Below are 17,227 nucleotides of genomic sequence, written 5' to 3'. Positions count from 1 at the left end.
ATAAAATATCCAAACAGACATTAAACAGAATTCATGATCCTTGAATTTCTACTAATGAAAAATGAACCTATGATATAATTACATCTTTATCAAATAAATCGAACCAAAAGAAGGACAAATTAACTGTACCTCATTTAATTTATCGAGGGTGGCCAAGGTACTGGTTTGCTCCTTGGGCTTTCCAAAAAGCCTGCCAAACATCTTCGCCGGCTTCTAAATAACAAGTCCCTGGAACCAAAACAGAGATTTAGCCCCAAATCCCCAATTCAGATCCAAATCACAAGTTACAAGATCGCTCTTTGATCAATCCAGAACATCCCATACAAGATATATCCTCGTCGAAGCGAACCAAATCGATAAAAAAAATGCTAAACAAGGCAGGGAAAAGACGTATTGGCAGATTATTTGATCCAATTCAATCAATACCGATCTCAACACGAACCGCGGAAAGGAAGCTGATGGACTGGCCTGCGATTAGGGCTTCGACGAAGGCGATCGATACGATTCAGAAGAATGATACTAGTGGAGATAGAGAGGACCCCTTCGACGAAATTGGAGCGAAATGGGGAAAAAAGGGGGCCGCGTTCCCCACATATAGAAAGAGACGAAGGAGAACGATAAGCTTACTCTAGTTTATTTAATAAGTACCCTCTTATTCTTTTCACTTGTTTTTGTCAGACACATGAAGTGGGTGAAACAATAAAATCATAAAAAGTAAATAAGGAGTGCAAATAACGGAAGAGGCTAAGCGTCAGAGTCGGGTGGGATCATTTAGGATTCAAACCCGAATCCAACAAGACACATTTCTGGATCCAATAAGGATCGAGTGTGGGTCTGACTTGATAGTTTGAATGTTTTATAGGCCATGAACGTATCTATTCAATTAATTTATCCTAAAATTCTCGGAAAAATGCAAATTTATCAGAAGCTAAATTAATGAAATTAATATTAAAATAAAACTAAATTAACTTTAATGACTTATGTTTCCTCCTAAAAGTTTTGGGTTGACTTATTTGTCCTTATAAATCTGGTGGTTCGCATATCTATTCTTTCACTATTTGAAAATAACATATTTCCCTTTCAAAAATTTAAATCGATCCATATTTGTAACTCCAACCGATATCCATTTAATAAGTCTGGTCCTATAATTCTTTCACATCATCTATTTCTTCTTATATTGTTTGTTGTATTTTTCTTATAGATATTTTTATTTATGTTTTATCAAAAATATATCCATCGATAATTTTTACTATTTTTATAATAATTACATATACTCATCTCAATATTATATATATATATATATATATAAATTATTTTAAAAATTATAGAATAAATATAGGAGTACCAATTATATATATATATATATATATATATATATATATATATATATATATATACACACACTGTTATTAAAAATATATTAATATCAATAGAAGTTTAAAAAATATTATGTTAAATTAAGTATTCAAAACATTAATATATTTTTTCAAGTTATTAATTAATTTAATTAATAATTTATCGTTATTAAAAATATATTAATATCAATAGAAGTTTAAAAAATATTATGTTAAATTAAGTATTCAAAACATTAATATATTTTTTCAAGTTATTAATTAATTTAATTAATAATTTATCAAAAGATTTTTAGATTAATTATATATTATCCTTTATAATTAATTATTTTTAACATCATAATTTTTGTACTTTTAAAAAATATATTAACATTCTTATAGTTATGAAAGTGAAATATTTAACTCGTTACTCTAACAAAATTTTTTTTTAATTTTTAATTATATAAATTATTATTTTGATTTTATATAAAAAATATTAATATTTTATTTTCATAAATATAGACATCCTAATATAATTTTTAAAAATATAAATATCAAGATATTAAATGTAACTAATTACACGCATAATATGCTGAGAAAACTTGCAGTTAAAAACCAGATAAAAGGATAGGATGTGCCAAATATCCTCTGCCTTATTAGTAATTACAATATGTGGCAGGGTGGAATGTGCTAAATGTCGTTGTTCTTGCCCCTACTGTTTGCTACTTTTAGCCTTGGTTATGTTTCCCATTTGGCTTTGCCTGTCTCTCTCTCTCCTCCGCGAGCGGCGGTCTGGGACACTGGGGAGAAGCAGGTGAGCTACTTCGTCGCTTCCTCTTCCATCAAACCTTAATCGGTGATCGCCATGCTCTCCGCAGCGACCGTTCACTCTGTCTCTAGCCCGCCATCTGATCTCTTCCATTAGCCGATCCTCCTTTTGCTCCTCTCGATCTGTTGATTGTGAGGGGAGAGGGCAGCAGCATTCTTTTTCTTTTGGTTTACTTTCTTTTCAAGTTTCACTAAGTTTCGTGTCCATTACAAGTTGTTGGATGCGATCCTGCGATCGCTTGCTCATCCTTCCGTTTTGGCTTCATCTTTTACAACATTTACAAGATTTCCATATGTTAATGCTTCATTTTTCTAGTTGGTTTCGTAGTTTCACTTTCGTACATGAAGAAATTGTGGCGTACGCACTGATAGTTATACGCTCCTTTGTTATCCTTTTGTTGGAGAAATCAAAGCTTCGTTACCTTTTCTTCTATTTTGTAGGTTAATTAGTTGTCACTTTTGCATTTGTTCACAGCATCAACAATGGCTTCGGAGAAGATAAAGCCAAGAGGTATACAGATCATCCGAATGTATATATATATATATATATATATATATATATATATATATATATATATATATATATATATATATATATATATATATATATATATATATATATATATATATATATATATATATATATGTAAGATTATTTTAGCTTTTTCTTTGCTCATTTTTATGCTTTATTGTAGTCCCTTTTGTGGTTTTTGGCTTGAATCAAGATGCAGATTAGATGAAACAAGAGTTTTATAACCTAATTGCGTGAGCCTATCTAGGCTTGAGCTTCGAGCCATATCAAACCATTTACTGCAGAATTTTCTTTGTCGAGTAGCGGTAGGTGGAAACAAAATGGGACAGTTTGTTGCTTTAAGATTTGTAGCATGCATAGGTTGTTTGAGAATTCAGTCTTAGTTTTGCTCCAGTATTCATTTCTGGAGTTTTTTTAATAATTCTTTCACTTTCTATGAACAATTGTTGCCATTTATGATTGATACTTGGAAGAGAAGCATCCTGACATTACTTATATCTGCAGACCTAGATGCTTAAGGCATGCTGGTTTTTATCTACTATACTACCACTTCCTGAGCATCAGTTAATAACACCAACAGAATAGACAAGGTTATATCCTGTGACCAATTGAGTTACTCTATGTAACTTTGCAAGTTAGTAGTTCATGAAATTGAATCAGAAGAGTAATGTAGACACAACAATTAGGATCTCGAGCATCACTTATCTGATAGACTCAGTGTAGCTGTGATGTAAGTTATTCAAATAAAGGAAAGATTTTATATTTACATGCTTTTTCTTTAAAGGTCGAGGGCCAAAATTCTGTATTTTGCCAAATGCCAAGGAACATATTTTCCCTCTTTTTTGACCAATTTCATAAGTTCACTTTTCCATTTTATCAATTCATGAAGATAACTGATAGGTAACAAATAATGTAACTAAACTCCTAAGTCTTGGAAGATTATATGATTATGTTTGTTTTTGATGTTGTATGTATAGCATGACTAGTCTCAAGTCGACCAGAATTCATGATTTTTCTAGGTTGGTCAAATTAATGATCAACTTGATAGAAAGCGATATTGTAATCAGTGATCTGACTATCAAAGTGATTATAAATTTTCTAGGTTTCTCCCTTTATTGTTAATCATGACATTCCATATTCATTTACCTATCAATTATGTGGCACATAAATAAAAAATACAGGACAAGTTAGTGGACAGGCAAATGGGCTTGAAGTGTCATGATATTTTATGTGGATACACTTTAGACGGTATAAATTAAACTTAGATATTTAGATAATTTAATTTTTTATTCTCCTTTGTGAATTTTGAAAGATTTTAAAATAGTGACATAACAGCAGATCGACCTGAGGCAAGCTGGGCTCTCTCTATATATGTACAGATTGATGCATGACAAATGGTCTTGTCATTATATAATTTTAAAATATTTGTTGCTTATATCTTGTTTTGCTATGTTTGTCTTGTGAGCAGATGTTTGTGTTGTTGGTGTTGCACGCACACCAATGGGTGGATTTCTCGGTGCTCTGTCTTCTTTGTCGGCAATGCAACTTGGGTCTATTGCCATCAAATGTATGATTAAAGCTATTATCTTGCTGACACTTTTATTTCCTTTACTTTTGTAACCTGTTAGACATACTGGAATGTTGTTGTGATTTCTCAGATGCTCTTAGAAGGGCAAACATTGATCCAGCCCTAGTGCAAGAAGTCTTTTTTGGCAATGTCTTGAGTGCAAATCTAGGTCAAGCTCCCGCTAGGCAGGCTGCTCTAGGTGCTGGGATACCAAATACAGTTGTCTGCACCACTGTAAACAAAGTCTGTGCATCCGGAATGAAAGGTAAAAATCTGGCCAGCTTTAATAAGTAGGTTTGGTAGGAATGTCTCATGAGTGATGTACTTACTTTTCTGCATCACAGCTACAATGTTTGCAGCACAAAGCATTGAGCTGGGTATTAATGATGTAGTTGTAGCTGGTGGCATGGAGAGCATGTCCAATGCCCCCAAGTATATTGTGGAAGCACGGTTAGCCACTTGGATTTCCCTTTTTCTTGCATCTAGAAATTTGGTTCTGCATATGTAGCCAATCATGACGACTGCTACTTAGAATTTTCTGGTTTACCTCTATGTAAACAAATTGGGACAATCATTAAATGTGACACATTGTTTTTTTATCATTGGATGCTTGCTGACCTATACTATTTCTGTGAAAAATGGTAGTAAAAAGCATAAACAAAAAAAGAAGTTTTATGGTATTCTCATGTGTCCCCCCTTCTAACTGTTACTGCAGGCTCCATGACATTTGGGCATATATATATGTAGATATATAAATAAGTTCTGCGACTATACACATTGGACTTTATTCTTTATTCATGTTTTATAGGATTTTTTTTCACAAATTCATAATTGTCAAAGGGCAAGTCATCTACAATTAATAAAAGATGCTTTTGAAGTTTCTTGGTCCTTAATTATTAAGTTGAAATGAATATCATCTGATTCATGTTAGGTTTGTCATAGGTAATCCTCGATCTCAATCTGACATTGGTTTTTTGTTGGGACACTTAATTTGATGTGTTGGCAATAGGAGATCATTATTCTATGCTTATCTTGACTCTGATAATCTTTTTGCTATGTTTGAATAAACACAGAAAAGGGTCTCGATTTGGACATGATAGTCTTGTTGATGGGATGCTCAAAGATGGTCTGTGGGATGTCTATAATAATGTTTCCATGGGAATATGTGGTGAAATATGTGCTGATCATCATTCAATAACAAGAGAAGAGCAGGTGATTTTCTTTTTTGTACCTTTTTAGTGTCCTTTCATGTTAGTTTTACAAGTAATTTATGAGACATATAAGGCTTGAATTAATTTTTTTATGGAGAATATATAGTTGGATATTGCAAATTTATCAATTACATGGTTGCACATTTTACCATGATTGTACTTTTTGTGTCATCATACACACCTGCTTGTGTTTTTCATATCTTTTCCTGCATTTGTTCCTAGTTTACTTCATACGGTTCATTGGATAAAAACAAATAGATTCAACAACAACAACAATAAAGTCGTCCCAACTATTTGGGATCGGCTACATGGATCTATTGTCATCATTGAGATATGTAAAAAACTATATAATAAGTTAAGTTCATAGTACTTAAATCTTTATTTATAATTTATATTAAAGTCTTTTTAGGTCTTCCTTTATCTCACCACGTATTATTAATATTAATTATTTTACTTCTTCTGACTATCGCATCCAGAGGTATCCTCAGCATATGCTCATACCATCTTAAACGATTTTCACTCATTTTTTCCTTTATCGAAGCGATACCTAATTGTTCATGAATAAAAATATTTTTCTATTTTTACAAATAATTTCACACATCTATCTCAACATTCTCATCTTGACAACATATACCTTTTTTGTATACGATTTTTCTTAACTACTTAATATATATTAATAAAGCATTGTTGGTCTCACAACTATGTTATAAATTTTTTTTTTTAATCTGGAATGTATCCAATGATCACACAAGACTCTTCATGCCCCTCATCATTTTAACGATCATGTTTTTACTCTATAAATAATATCTTCATTGATCTCTCCATTTTGTTGAATAATTAATCTAAGGTACTTAAAACTTTTACTTAAAAGGACATATTATCTGTTAATTTAACTATATTCTCTTGTCTATTTCTAGAATCACTAAAATTATATTTTATATATTTAGTTTTAGTTATACGTAATCTAAAACTTTTAGTTTCTAAGGCTTGCCTCCATAGCTCAAGTTTATAATTAATTCTACTTAGACTTTCATCAACTAAAACAATATCATTAGCAAATAACATACACTAGGAAGGTTTATCATGTAAATGACTAGTAAATTCATTCATTATCAATGTGAAAAGATATGGACTTAATGCGGATCATTGATGTAATCCTACGATAATAGGAAACTTACTAGACACACTTTTATGGTTTTATGGTTTATCTTCCGGGCATAAAACTAAATTAATTTTCAGAGATATTTGTTTAAAGCAAGGATTGAAATATCGTACCGTATTGGAGTTTCGACATTCGCTCGGTATGGTACGATACTGTATATCGAGCGGTATACGATTCGATATATATATATATATATATATATATATATATATATATATATATATATATATATATATATATATATATATATATATATATGTGTGTGTGTGTGTGTGTGTGTGTGTGTGTATATATGTGTGTATATATATATGTATATATATGTGTGTATATATATATGTATATATATTTATGTATATATATATGTAAAATAAAAAATCGATGACGTCGCCTTAGCGACGTCGCCTCTCTCTTCTCCCCAGGCTCGGCAACGTCGCATATATATATATATATATATATCGTCCAATAACAGGCGATCCGTGTACTAGTCTGCTGACGGACCGGTACGTATCGCCTGTACCTAGCGGTATTTTTTGAAATTGAAGACCTTGGTTTAAAGTCTTATCCTACTTTTGGTAACTCTTTCCCATAGTTTCATAGTATGACTCATGATTTTAATTCTTTTATAATTTAAACAATTTTGTATGTCATTCTTATTTTTGTAAATTGACACTAAAAAACTCTTTCTCCATACATCAGGTATCCCTTCAAATCTCATGATTTTGTTAAATAAGCTAGTTAATCAAGCTACTCCGTTATCCTCTAAACTTTTTCAGACCTCAATAGAGATACCATCAGGCTCATGCTCTTAGCTATTTTCATCTTCTTTAATGCATCTTTTACTTCATTAGTTTTAATTTTACAAATAAATCTATGATGATTATTAAGTCTACCATTATTATTTATCGTTAAATCTAAGGCCTATGTGGAATATTCATTAAATAATTTATAAAAATAATTTTTCATCTTTCTTATCATTAATAAGTTTTTTTTTATCCTCATCTTCAATGTATCTAATATTACCTAAATCATTGTACTTTTTTCCTAGCTTTAACAATTTGATATATATCTTTTTCACCATCTTTAGTACCTAGTTTATTATAAAAGTTATCGTAAGTTTTATATCTTTGTTATACTAATCGCTATTTTAAGCCTCTTTTTTATATTCTTTATATCTTTTAATTTTTTTCTTATTTCTATAATTTTGTCAATCTTTAAAACATGATTCTTTAGTAAAAATTATTTTTTGAACTTCCTCACACCACCACTAACTCTCTCTTAAGGTTATACCTATATCTTTAGTTTCAACAAGAATCTCTTTTGTTAAACTCCTAATATTATTAGTTATTATAGTCCAAATAATATTAATATTATCCTCATCTAAGTTCCAAGTCGCCTCCCTTTCCACCTTATTCTTAAAATTGTTTACCTTATCATCTTTAAAATTTTACCATCTAGTCCTAGTAATATTTTCTACTATCTTTTTTTATTTTTTTCTTGCATTTTTTACAGTAAATATCTAAGACCACAACCTATGTTGATTCGTCAAACTTTCGCCAGGTATAACTTTACAATTCTTACAAATAACTTTGTCTACCTTTTTAGTGACAAAAAAGTCTATTTGACTATAGTTGTGACCATTCTTATAAGTAATTTAATGTTTATCTCTATTTTTAAAGTGAGTATTTACAATTATAAGATCATACGAAGTTGCAAAATTCAAAATCATATCACAATCTTTATTTCTCTCCCCATAACCAAAGCCCCCATGTACCCCTTTGTATTCATCATATGTTTTCCCTACATGACCATTTAAATCTCCTCTAATTATAAGTTTTTCGATTATTGGCATTCCTTGAATGATATCATATAAGCTTTTCTAAAATTTTCTTCTGGTTTGATCATCCAACTCGACTTGAGGGGCATATGCACTAATGGCATTCAAAACATCTTATCCTTTCATAAATTTTAGAACTATAATTCTATCTTCAAATCTTTTTACATCGACAACATTGTTCTTAAGATCCTTATCAATAACAATTTTTGCACCATTTCTATGATTAACTTTTCTAGTATATCAAAATTTAAATCTATTATTATCAATTTCTGTAGATTTTTTCCTTACCCACTTAGTCTCTTGTAAGCAAATAGTATTTATTCTTCTGATCACAGTGTCTACAAATTCTAATCTCTTCCCTGAAAGTGTTCTTATATTCCAAGTTGCTAACCTAACACTTTGTTCTTGGACTAATTTTTTTACTCCTATTGGTCCAAAACAATGAGAGAACCCTTACCTACTTAGCGCCACATCCGGCGCCGATGTGATGAACTGCTTTTGGGCGACCTCCTAGCCCATCGTTTGTAATTCAAGGCACCTAGGTGGTGAAGGTGTCTTGTGTCACTTCCGGGTGACTACCTAGCTCTATACTGAAATCGGTTAAGATTCATATTCATTAGCTCTGACATGATGACCTAGCTTTATACTGAAATCGGTTAAAATCCATGTTCATGACGACCTAGCTCTATACTAAAAACAAATCAGCAGACTAAAAAGACTGCTTGTGCCTTGTTCCTGTGTGTGCTGGGCTTGCAAAACAAGTTGTAGAATTTCCGGGACTAGGTAGTTCTTGGAAGCTAGTAATTAATGATAGAACTCTAATAATCTGTAGGATGAGCAGATGTTAGCAACAGAAGATATGGAAGTTCCTGGATTTCCTCAAAGCAAAACAGAGGTAAGATGCATAACTTGAACTGACATATGGAGTAAATAAAACTTATGATGGTCAAAGGATTCCATTTGACTAACCTTGATAGTTGATGCACATGGATAACTTAGTAAACTGCTAGGTCTTTTATCAGGTAGGCTACAAGACTCCAAACCAGGAATTTGTTAAATGAAGGAATCTTAGGAAATCTTAGTGGTTGGTACTTCAATAACAAACATATTTGATAAAAAGGGCAAGGATATTTGTGTTACAATTCAACTGTGGGGCACCAAGAGTTGCATTGGAAATAATATCATGTTTTGGCTTCCTCATTGTTTATGCTGTCAAATTACATGGTTACTTGGTACCTATAGAGAAGCACATTACAGATGAACTGCTTTTCTTTTTTGCCATCAAAAATTATTTTCAAATAGTCGACTTCTATTGTCAGATAATTGTGATCACTATATTCGGTTATGTTCTTGGAGTTCTTAAAATTATGGATGGATAGGATCATTAATGTTTATAATCTAAAATCCACCCATAGGAAGTTAGGAAGGCTAATTTGAAATGAAATATAGTCCTTGATTATTGTCTGAGGCATAAAACATGTGTTGGCTTAATGAATTATTGTATAACCTGGTGTTGTTTCATGAATAGCTTGCTAGTTTGGCTTGGCCAAACACATTTATACTAGCTGCTAACCTGATGCTGACACAATATTTTGTTATCACACTTATGAGCAAAAGGCACTATGACTTGTTTCTCCAAAAATAAGCAGGTTGTCAGATAGTTTTATTTTTCCAAAATATTTTTGACCTTTTTCCTTTGTGCTGTTTGATATCTAGTTCCATATATTTTTACAGATTGTCATGTTAACAATACTACAGTGTTCCTTGGTTCTCGATCAAGATCTTCATATATTTTGATCCTTTGTTTTATTACCTTCAATTGAGTGTCATTCCATCTATGCAATGTAGTGCAATTGTCTGTAGGAAGCAGGAACTGTATATATTTATTTCTGATTTTCTTGGAATTGAGTAGATTTCTTAATTATCTGTAAGACTGAGAAATGGATTGTCTTCTAAAACTTGACTGACATGTAATGATGTTTTCAGCTCATCAATTGAAACTGTTTAATTATTATCTAAATTCTGAAGTTGCTTCAAGGCCATGATTATAAAGTAGCTGTATTTGTCTCAGAATTATGCAAAAAAAAAAAAGATTTTGGCAGTTAAATGCTTGAATTGCCCTCCCTTCACTGAATGTTTTTGTTAGATCTACCTGGTTTATATAATTATAGAATTTGTTTTACACGTCACTTTCACAGAAGCATGACTTCTTTATCTTCACTATGCTCCATTAGGATGCTTATGCTATTCGAAGCAATGAGCGTGGAATAGCTGCTCGGGATAGTGGTGCATTCATATGGGAAATTGCTCCGGTTAAAAATCTCTCACTATGGTAAATTAAAATGAAAATTTAATACTTGAAAGTTTCACCAATTTCCTTTGTTGTCATGTTTTGTAGATTGAAGTTTCTGCAGGCAGAGGAAGACCATCAGTGATTATTGACAAGGATGAAAGTCTTGAAAAAGTAAAGTCCTCAAGATGTGGGAGCAAATGTTTCTTAGTGCAATACAACACTTTACATACATCATACTACAGTTATGGATTTTGTATGCATTATTAATGGAGAAAAGTTCTAGATAGTAAGTTTTTATGAAGTTTTTCCAGTAGTAAACACAACCCATAGGTTAGATTTTTTAAGATGACATGTCAATAGAAATGGGTAATACTGAATTATTATATTATGTTTTATCATGTTTTCCAGTCGAGCATTCTTTGTTATCAAAATTTAATAATTTTTCTTTGTGTACAATTTGACAACAAGACATTGATATTTTTAGAATTTTAAGGTCCTTACTTGACACCAAGAATTACAATGTCATGTACAATGCTTTAGTCAATAAGCTGGTATGAAATTATAAAAAATTTAGGCTGAAACTCTTCACAACAGATAAGCAAAAGAAAAATACTATACCTTACCTTTGACTTTATATTTTAAAAGAAAACTAAATATCCTCTCTTTTAAACTTAGAACTTTAATAAGTAAACATATTGTAGATCCCGTCCAGAATTAATGCACGAAATTGGAAGCACAATGTTGAATTATCAGATAACTCTAAAAATTCAATGTCTGTCAATCTTGTTTTGAATGGTAATTTATCAATTCTCTCCATGTGAAGATCTTTCTAGCTTCTTTCTTTAGTTACAGGTAATTAAGAAATGAGGGAAATATGGATGTGACTGGTTATCATTGAAAACAAATATACTTCTTTAGAGAATTTAAGGATAGTCTCCTTCATCATGGTTAGACATTAAGTTCTGTTGCAGAGCATTTGATTTCTGTGTGAGCAACAAGAATTCTGGATTAACATCATGATGATCATAGGATACAATATGATGAAGAGGCTGACGTTCATTCCTTAGGATCAAAGATCCTGGTTACACATGAAATTCTGTTTCGTGTGTTTGATTTTTGTGACACCAACAATTCTTTATTACCATCATGATGATTATGGGAGACAAATATGATGATGCTAGCCTTCAATCATTAGGATCTAAGTTTCACGACAATGAAAATTGACACATCCATGGTCTGATTAGGGGTGAAATTTGTTCAGATACAGAGTGGAGATATACAAACATGCAAAATATGATACTGAACAGAAAATCATCTTACCTTTTGTTGAGCTACGGATACAAATGGGATATTTGATCAGAATCTAACTGAGATTAGTGTGGATATGTATATGAATATTTTGCATGAATAGATTTTTTAGCAACAAATATTTAAGTCAAATCAAACCTGTCAGTGATATCTTATGGAAACATAGACCAGCAAGCAAATGTGAGAAGGAAAAGATCCATTTTAAGAAAGTAAAAAAAAACATTATACCTAGAGAAATAGAATAAATATCTTTTTATGTCAATGTAGGCAAGTATATTTAGATTATCAGACACAAATAGAACTGAATTTAAATTTCATCCGGAAAATTTCATCTGACAATTTAGATGTAATTGTGGACATTTTCTGGACTAACATGTGTAACATATGGATGGTAGTTTCTTACTGTCCTTATGTTTTAACATGTCAAGATAAGTTGGATTTGATATGACACAAGAGGGCAGTTCTCCAGAATTAACAAGATACTATGAGAAAGTAATATAGTTCATGTCATTTCAGTTCATATCTATATTTTCTAAATGATTGACTCTGCATCAATAGTCAAGTTCTCATCTAGGTCAAAATATTAGGTGACGACCAGTGATTCAATTTTAATAGTTTAAGCAAATTAAGAATACAGGTTTAGGTAGGCTTTACTTTTACTTTTGCTATTAGTCCCTTCCAATCAACACCATCTTTAAAGAAAAACACTTGAATATGAGAAAGAAAAGGTTCAAAGTTATAAGCTTGACTTGAAGGCCAAGAAAAAGTGAAAGGAAAGAAATTCTTTCGTGTTTTTACCTTTCTTATCTGGTTGTATTTAGAAAATTTAAAACTTAACCGGATTAGTGAAAATGCAAACCCTACCATCAGAATATTCTTTTATTAAAAATCACTGATCATGTATCCTTGTGGATGTCTTTATGAGTTCTTTATATTTTTATATATTTTGCACACTGAGTGTGTATGTTTTTGTTATTTTTCTTGCATGCCTAGTATGGTGGTTTTGTTATTAAATGCCAATTTTTCTTATGCATAAATCTTTTAGTAATTCTGAGACAATATTGTCTATATTTTCTGTTTGGCTAGTTTGATCCTGTAAAACTAAGGAAGCTCAGACCAAGTTTCAAGGAGAATGGTGGTACAGTAACAGCTGGAAATGCATCAAGTATAAGGTATTTTGTTGTTGTATTATTTGGACTATCTTTTTTTTTATTACACCATTGCTTCTATCAAGTAAGATGATCATGGTAAGTAATTTATTTTGTGTTGCAAATCCTCTTTATGTGATATTTCTATAACTAGGGTTCTTTTGATGATTGCAACTGTTTTTCTTTTGTACTTGTCAGATCCTTTGCACCCTTTTGGTTTCACTCTTTATCTAAAGTTGCATCTTAAATTTTAAGAAGATTTTTGTCCTTCCATTCATTTTTAATGTTCTATAGAGCGAGATAACTCCACCTTAGAAGAGCAACACATACATTGGTTTGATTCTTCCTTTCACATGGTCTTGGATGCTGACATTTAATTAATATGTATGAGAAGACCTTTCCAAGTCGTGTTCGTTCATCTTAGTATTATTAAATTTAAAACTTGCAGTAAGTGTTGTTAATATCCTCATCTAACTATTATTACTTGCTGATAACAAGCATACCGTAAAGTCATTTTATCTGTATGATTTATATAATTGACAAAGTTCCATTCTTTTTATGACTTTAATTTTTGGACTTTATTGATATAACCTTGATCTGATAGTTATTTGTTGCAGTTCATTTTTAATCTTAGTCTAACTCATTGCAAGTTAATCATAGGAACCTGTTTCGGTGCCATTTAGTTTCATATACTTATTAATTAATATTTTGGTATAGTGATGGTGCCGCTGCTTTGGTACTGGTAAGTGGAAAGAAGGCTCTAGAACTAGGACTGCAAGTAATTGCAAAGATAAGAGGATATGCTGATGCTGCTCAGGTATGGTCAGGAAGAAATAAGAGCCTTTTTGTCATAGTTAGTAAATGTCATAACTCGTAACTCATAAATGATTTCCTCATGCAGGCCCCTGAGTTGTTCACTACAGCACCTGCACTTGCAATTCCGAAGGCTATTTCAAATGCTGGCTTGGAGGCATCTCAAATAGATTTTTACGAAATAAATGAAGCTTTCTCTGTAAGTTATTCAACTCCTAATATATTTTGAATCCACTTCTTTCTGTCTCTCTTTCTCCCAATCTCTCTCTTTCTTTCGTTCTCATTAACTGCAGGCTAAAAGTTGTTCTTTTTCACAGGTTGTTGCCTTGGCAAATCAGAAGCTTCTATCTCTTCCTTCAGTGAGTTCTATTATTTGTCCTTTTATGTTTGATCCCTTCTGTGTTAGACCTTTGGCTTTTGTTTTTCTAAACGTATGTGCAAGTAAAACTAGCTATTCAAATTATTTTGTTTCTTTTTATGGTTGTAGAATCATCTTACTGTTAGTTACAGTTCTATCAATAATTTGCTTATCCTATTTGCTTCCTGGTGCAGGAAAAAGTTAATGTGCACGGTGGAGCTGTATCATTGGGACACCCTCTAGGTTGCAGTGGAGCTCGTATTCTGGTTGCCTTGATTGGGGTATGCTTGTAAGCTTGATTTGACATTACATGCTTCACTCCTCCTTGAAAACCATCTTGGATGCCAGTAATCACATGTTTTCATATGTCCAAATGTAGTAAATTTCATGTGCTAATATCTTATTGTATTGGTTGTAAAAAAAACCATCTGCTTCTGTAACTTTTATTACATAAATATGTTTGGCAAGATGCTAGCCTAGATATTCACTATTAAGAAGAGGATACTTAGGCATGCCTTTCCTATTTGTTTAGGTCCTGAGAGAGAGGCATGGCAAAGTTGGGGTCGCTGCTGTCTGCAATGGTGGTGGGGGAGCTTCTGCACTTGTCTTAGAGCTAGTGTAAGCATTTTTAATTTTGGTAAGGTTTAGTGTCTCTCGATCATTTTTCTAGGAGCATTCATGGGAATACATGCATGTTTAGTCTCATAAGCTAGTAACAGAAAACTTTGTTGATTAACTAGAACATGAGAAATATTCTCGTATCAGGAATCTTGTATGGCTGTACTGTGCTTGTATAGGTGCATATACTAAACACAATGGAAGATGTGTTGTCAAGATGAACTCAGAATTAAAATGTGTATATATAATTAAAAAGTATAGTGAAGTTTGTAGAGGATGACAAGTGCTCTTCTTTGGGGAATAGACCATAGAAATCTTTCCTTTGGACTTGCTCAGAAAAATGAATATTAGTGATATTTACTTGCTACAAACTGAAGCTTAGTCAAAACCCTTGTTACAAACTGAAGATGAAATATATGGCAATGAATAATGAATATTAGTGATATTTACTTGCTTATATTGCAGTGAAAAGGACAAAAAGATGGACACAATATATAGCTGAAAGAAATGATCATTGTGATAGCCTGGTCTTTCTTTATGTTGCGATTAGAAATCTTATGTTTTGTTGTTAGCTAAAGAAAATTGCACTTTTAATACATATAGAATTCAAATAAGTTTCAGATATCATATATTCCTTCTACTTGCAACGAACAGGAGTAGAAGCGGACATGGGTGTGGGTGTGGCATTGTGCAAGCACCAACGTTTGAAAAATAAAGATAGGAAGCATACGATAAAAAAATAATTACTATTAAAATTTTTAGGAATAATTTTGATTTGTTTTATTATGTTTTTTCTTTTCATTTCTTCCTTTCCCTTTTACCTTTACAATATTTTTCCCTTCTCTACCTCTTCCTTCCGATCTTCCCTTTCTTCTTTTTTTCTTTTGTTCTTTTTTGTCCCCCAGAAGATCTCATCCGTATGTCAAAAACATTTTATTCTCTCACATTTTTCCCCATCTGAAGAGGTGCAACAGGAGTGATTACTTGGCAGTGGTGTCAAGTGGTCCAAATTCCATTTATTATCCCCTCCCTCCTTTGTCATCGCTGTGACTCTCCTCTGACTTACAGGAAAGTAATTCAGAGCCAATCTATGTTTTGAGAGGTGCTTCCAACAGCAAAGATTTACCTCAAAAATTTGTTAAGTTTCACAAGCTCCGTCAACATAATTAACAGTTCCAATCTGATTTTTGAAAGAACACAAGTTGAACTTTTTGTTAATATCCTTTCTTCTCTCTCCCTTGTGTGCCATCTTTGATCACTCTTCTTTCTGAACTGTTTTCCTTCCCATCCTCTCATTCTCTTTAGTTCTCTCATTTTTCTTTCTTTTGTGGTTAAAAGGGATTAGAAGAATAAAACAGGTGGGTAAAGGATGACAATGGGTAGGATATGGAGGTGGGGATTTCTGTCTTTCAAATTTTGATGATCTTCATCCTTGGTTAACCATGGGCATGTTCTAAAGTATTTTTCTATTTCTACTGGTATTCGTGGTTATTGAATCTTTGAAGTTCTAAATATGAAATTTCCAATTTTTGCAAGAAATTGCCTGCTGTTAGAATGCATACCTTGTTTGTACTGGTATTCATGGGAATTTTTGAAGGTCTAAATATGACCATCTTCATGAAAGTTCTTAATCCTGATAATTTACACACACTCAGAAGCTTGGTTGTAAACCTTGTTTTTCCAAGTCTGCATGCTAAACTTAAATAGATTCCTTTAGTTTCAGAAAGAAACTACTGTCATATCAAGTGGTTGTCATTACCTTGTTACATTCTTCTGTTTCGTCTGTGTATCAGATGTATAAATTAATCTATTTTTCAATTTGCGCTACTAGGATTCTGAAGATATTACTGTCCGTATTCACAATTATGAATGTGAAACTTTTCCATTTTGCTGCTGCATCTTTAACGTTTTCTTCCCCATTTCCAGGCCTCATGCAGGACATAAGCGGTCATTGTTGTGAAGCATGTTGTCAAATTTTAAGGCCGAGTGAAATCTGTGTGTATATATATATATATATATATATATATATATATATATATATATATATATATATATATATATATATATATATATATATATATATATATATATATATATATATGTGTGTGTGTATATGTATACAAAAAGAGTGGGATTAATAAGGTTGTATGTTCTTAATAAGGTTATATATATATATGTATATATATATATATATATATATATATATATATATATATATATATAT

At 31.7% G+C, this 17,227-nt stretch overlaps 2 protein-coding genes across 6 annotated transcripts in view; one reads left to right on the top strand and one right to left on the bottom strand.

The window, feature by feature from the left end:
- LOC135628413 (vacuolar protein sorting-associated protein 32 homolog 2-like) overlaps positions 1-600 on the bottom strand; it is a 6,862-nt gene extending 6,262 nt beyond the window's left edge. Inside the window, exons 1-2 of one of the 2 annotated variants that reach the window (XM_065135048.1) lie at positions 443-600; positions 130-228 (exon numbers count right to left, since the gene is read on the bottom strand). In XM_065135048.1, coding sequence (XP_064991120.1) covers positions 130-201 — 72 coding nt within the window. In that variant the 5' untranslated portion in view covers positions 202-228; positions 443-600. Of the gene's footprint in view, positions 1-129; positions 229-426 lie in introns of both variants that reach the window. The other variant, XM_065135049.1, reaches the window with a different exon arrangement.
- A 1,457-nt stretch (positions 601-2,057) lies between these two features.
- LOC135628913 (acetyl-CoA acetyltransferase 2-like) lies at positions 2,058-17,073 on the top strand. Of its 4 annotated transcripts, none has more exons than XM_065135895.1 (15): positions 2,058-2,145; positions 2,601-2,670; positions 4,160-4,258; positions 4,350-4,523; positions 4,603-4,708; positions 5,332-5,470; positions 10,700-10,777; positions 10,864-10,929; positions 13,153-13,238; positions 13,932-14,031; positions 14,116-14,226; positions 14,345-14,386; positions 14,580-14,666; positions 14,918-15,003; positions 16,930-17,072. In XM_065135895.1, exons 2-15 carry the CDS (start codon positions 2,643-2,645, stop codon positions 16,961-16,963), a joined length of 1,236 nt encoding a protein of 411 aa, XP_064991967.1. In that variant the 5' UTR covers positions 2,058-2,145; positions 2,601-2,642; the 3' UTR covers positions 16,964-17,072. The 4 variants fall into 4 exon arrangements, with proteins under 4 accessions (XP_064991967.1, XP_064991969.1, XP_064991968.1 ...); XM_065135897.1 differs by having other exon boundaries at positions 14,918-15,022; XM_065135896.1 differs by having other exon boundaries at positions 2,075-2,145; positions 2,635-2,670; positions 16,930-17,073.
- The last annotated feature ends 154 nt before the right edge of the window (positions 17,074-17,227 follow it).

Source organism: Musa acuminata, chromosome BXJ3-1 (assembly GCF_036884655.1).
Source record: "Musa acuminata AAA Group cultivar baxijiao chromosome BXJ3-1, Cavendish_Baxijiao_AAA, whole genome shotgun sequence".
NCBI classification, from domain to species: domain Eukaryota; kingdom Viridiplantae; phylum Streptophyta; class Magnoliopsida; order Zingiberales; family Musaceae; genus Musa; species Musa acuminata.
This window is presented reverse-complemented; position numbering and strand designations above follow the sequence as displayed.

Bases quoted from the DNA above. Each gene is read 5' to 3' on its own strand.
- LOC135628913 (XM_065135896.1), top strand. From the start codon at position 2,643: ATGGCTTCGGAGAAGATAAAGCCAAGAG. The intron at 4,709-5,331 runs GTTAGCCACTTG...GAATAAACACAG, and splicing joins AAGTATATTGTGGAAGCACG to AAAAGGGTCTCGATTTGGAC. The intron at 5,471-10,699 runs GTGATTTTCTTT...ATGCTCCATTAG, and splicing joins CAATAACAAGAGAAGAGCAG to GATGCTTATGCTATTCGAAG.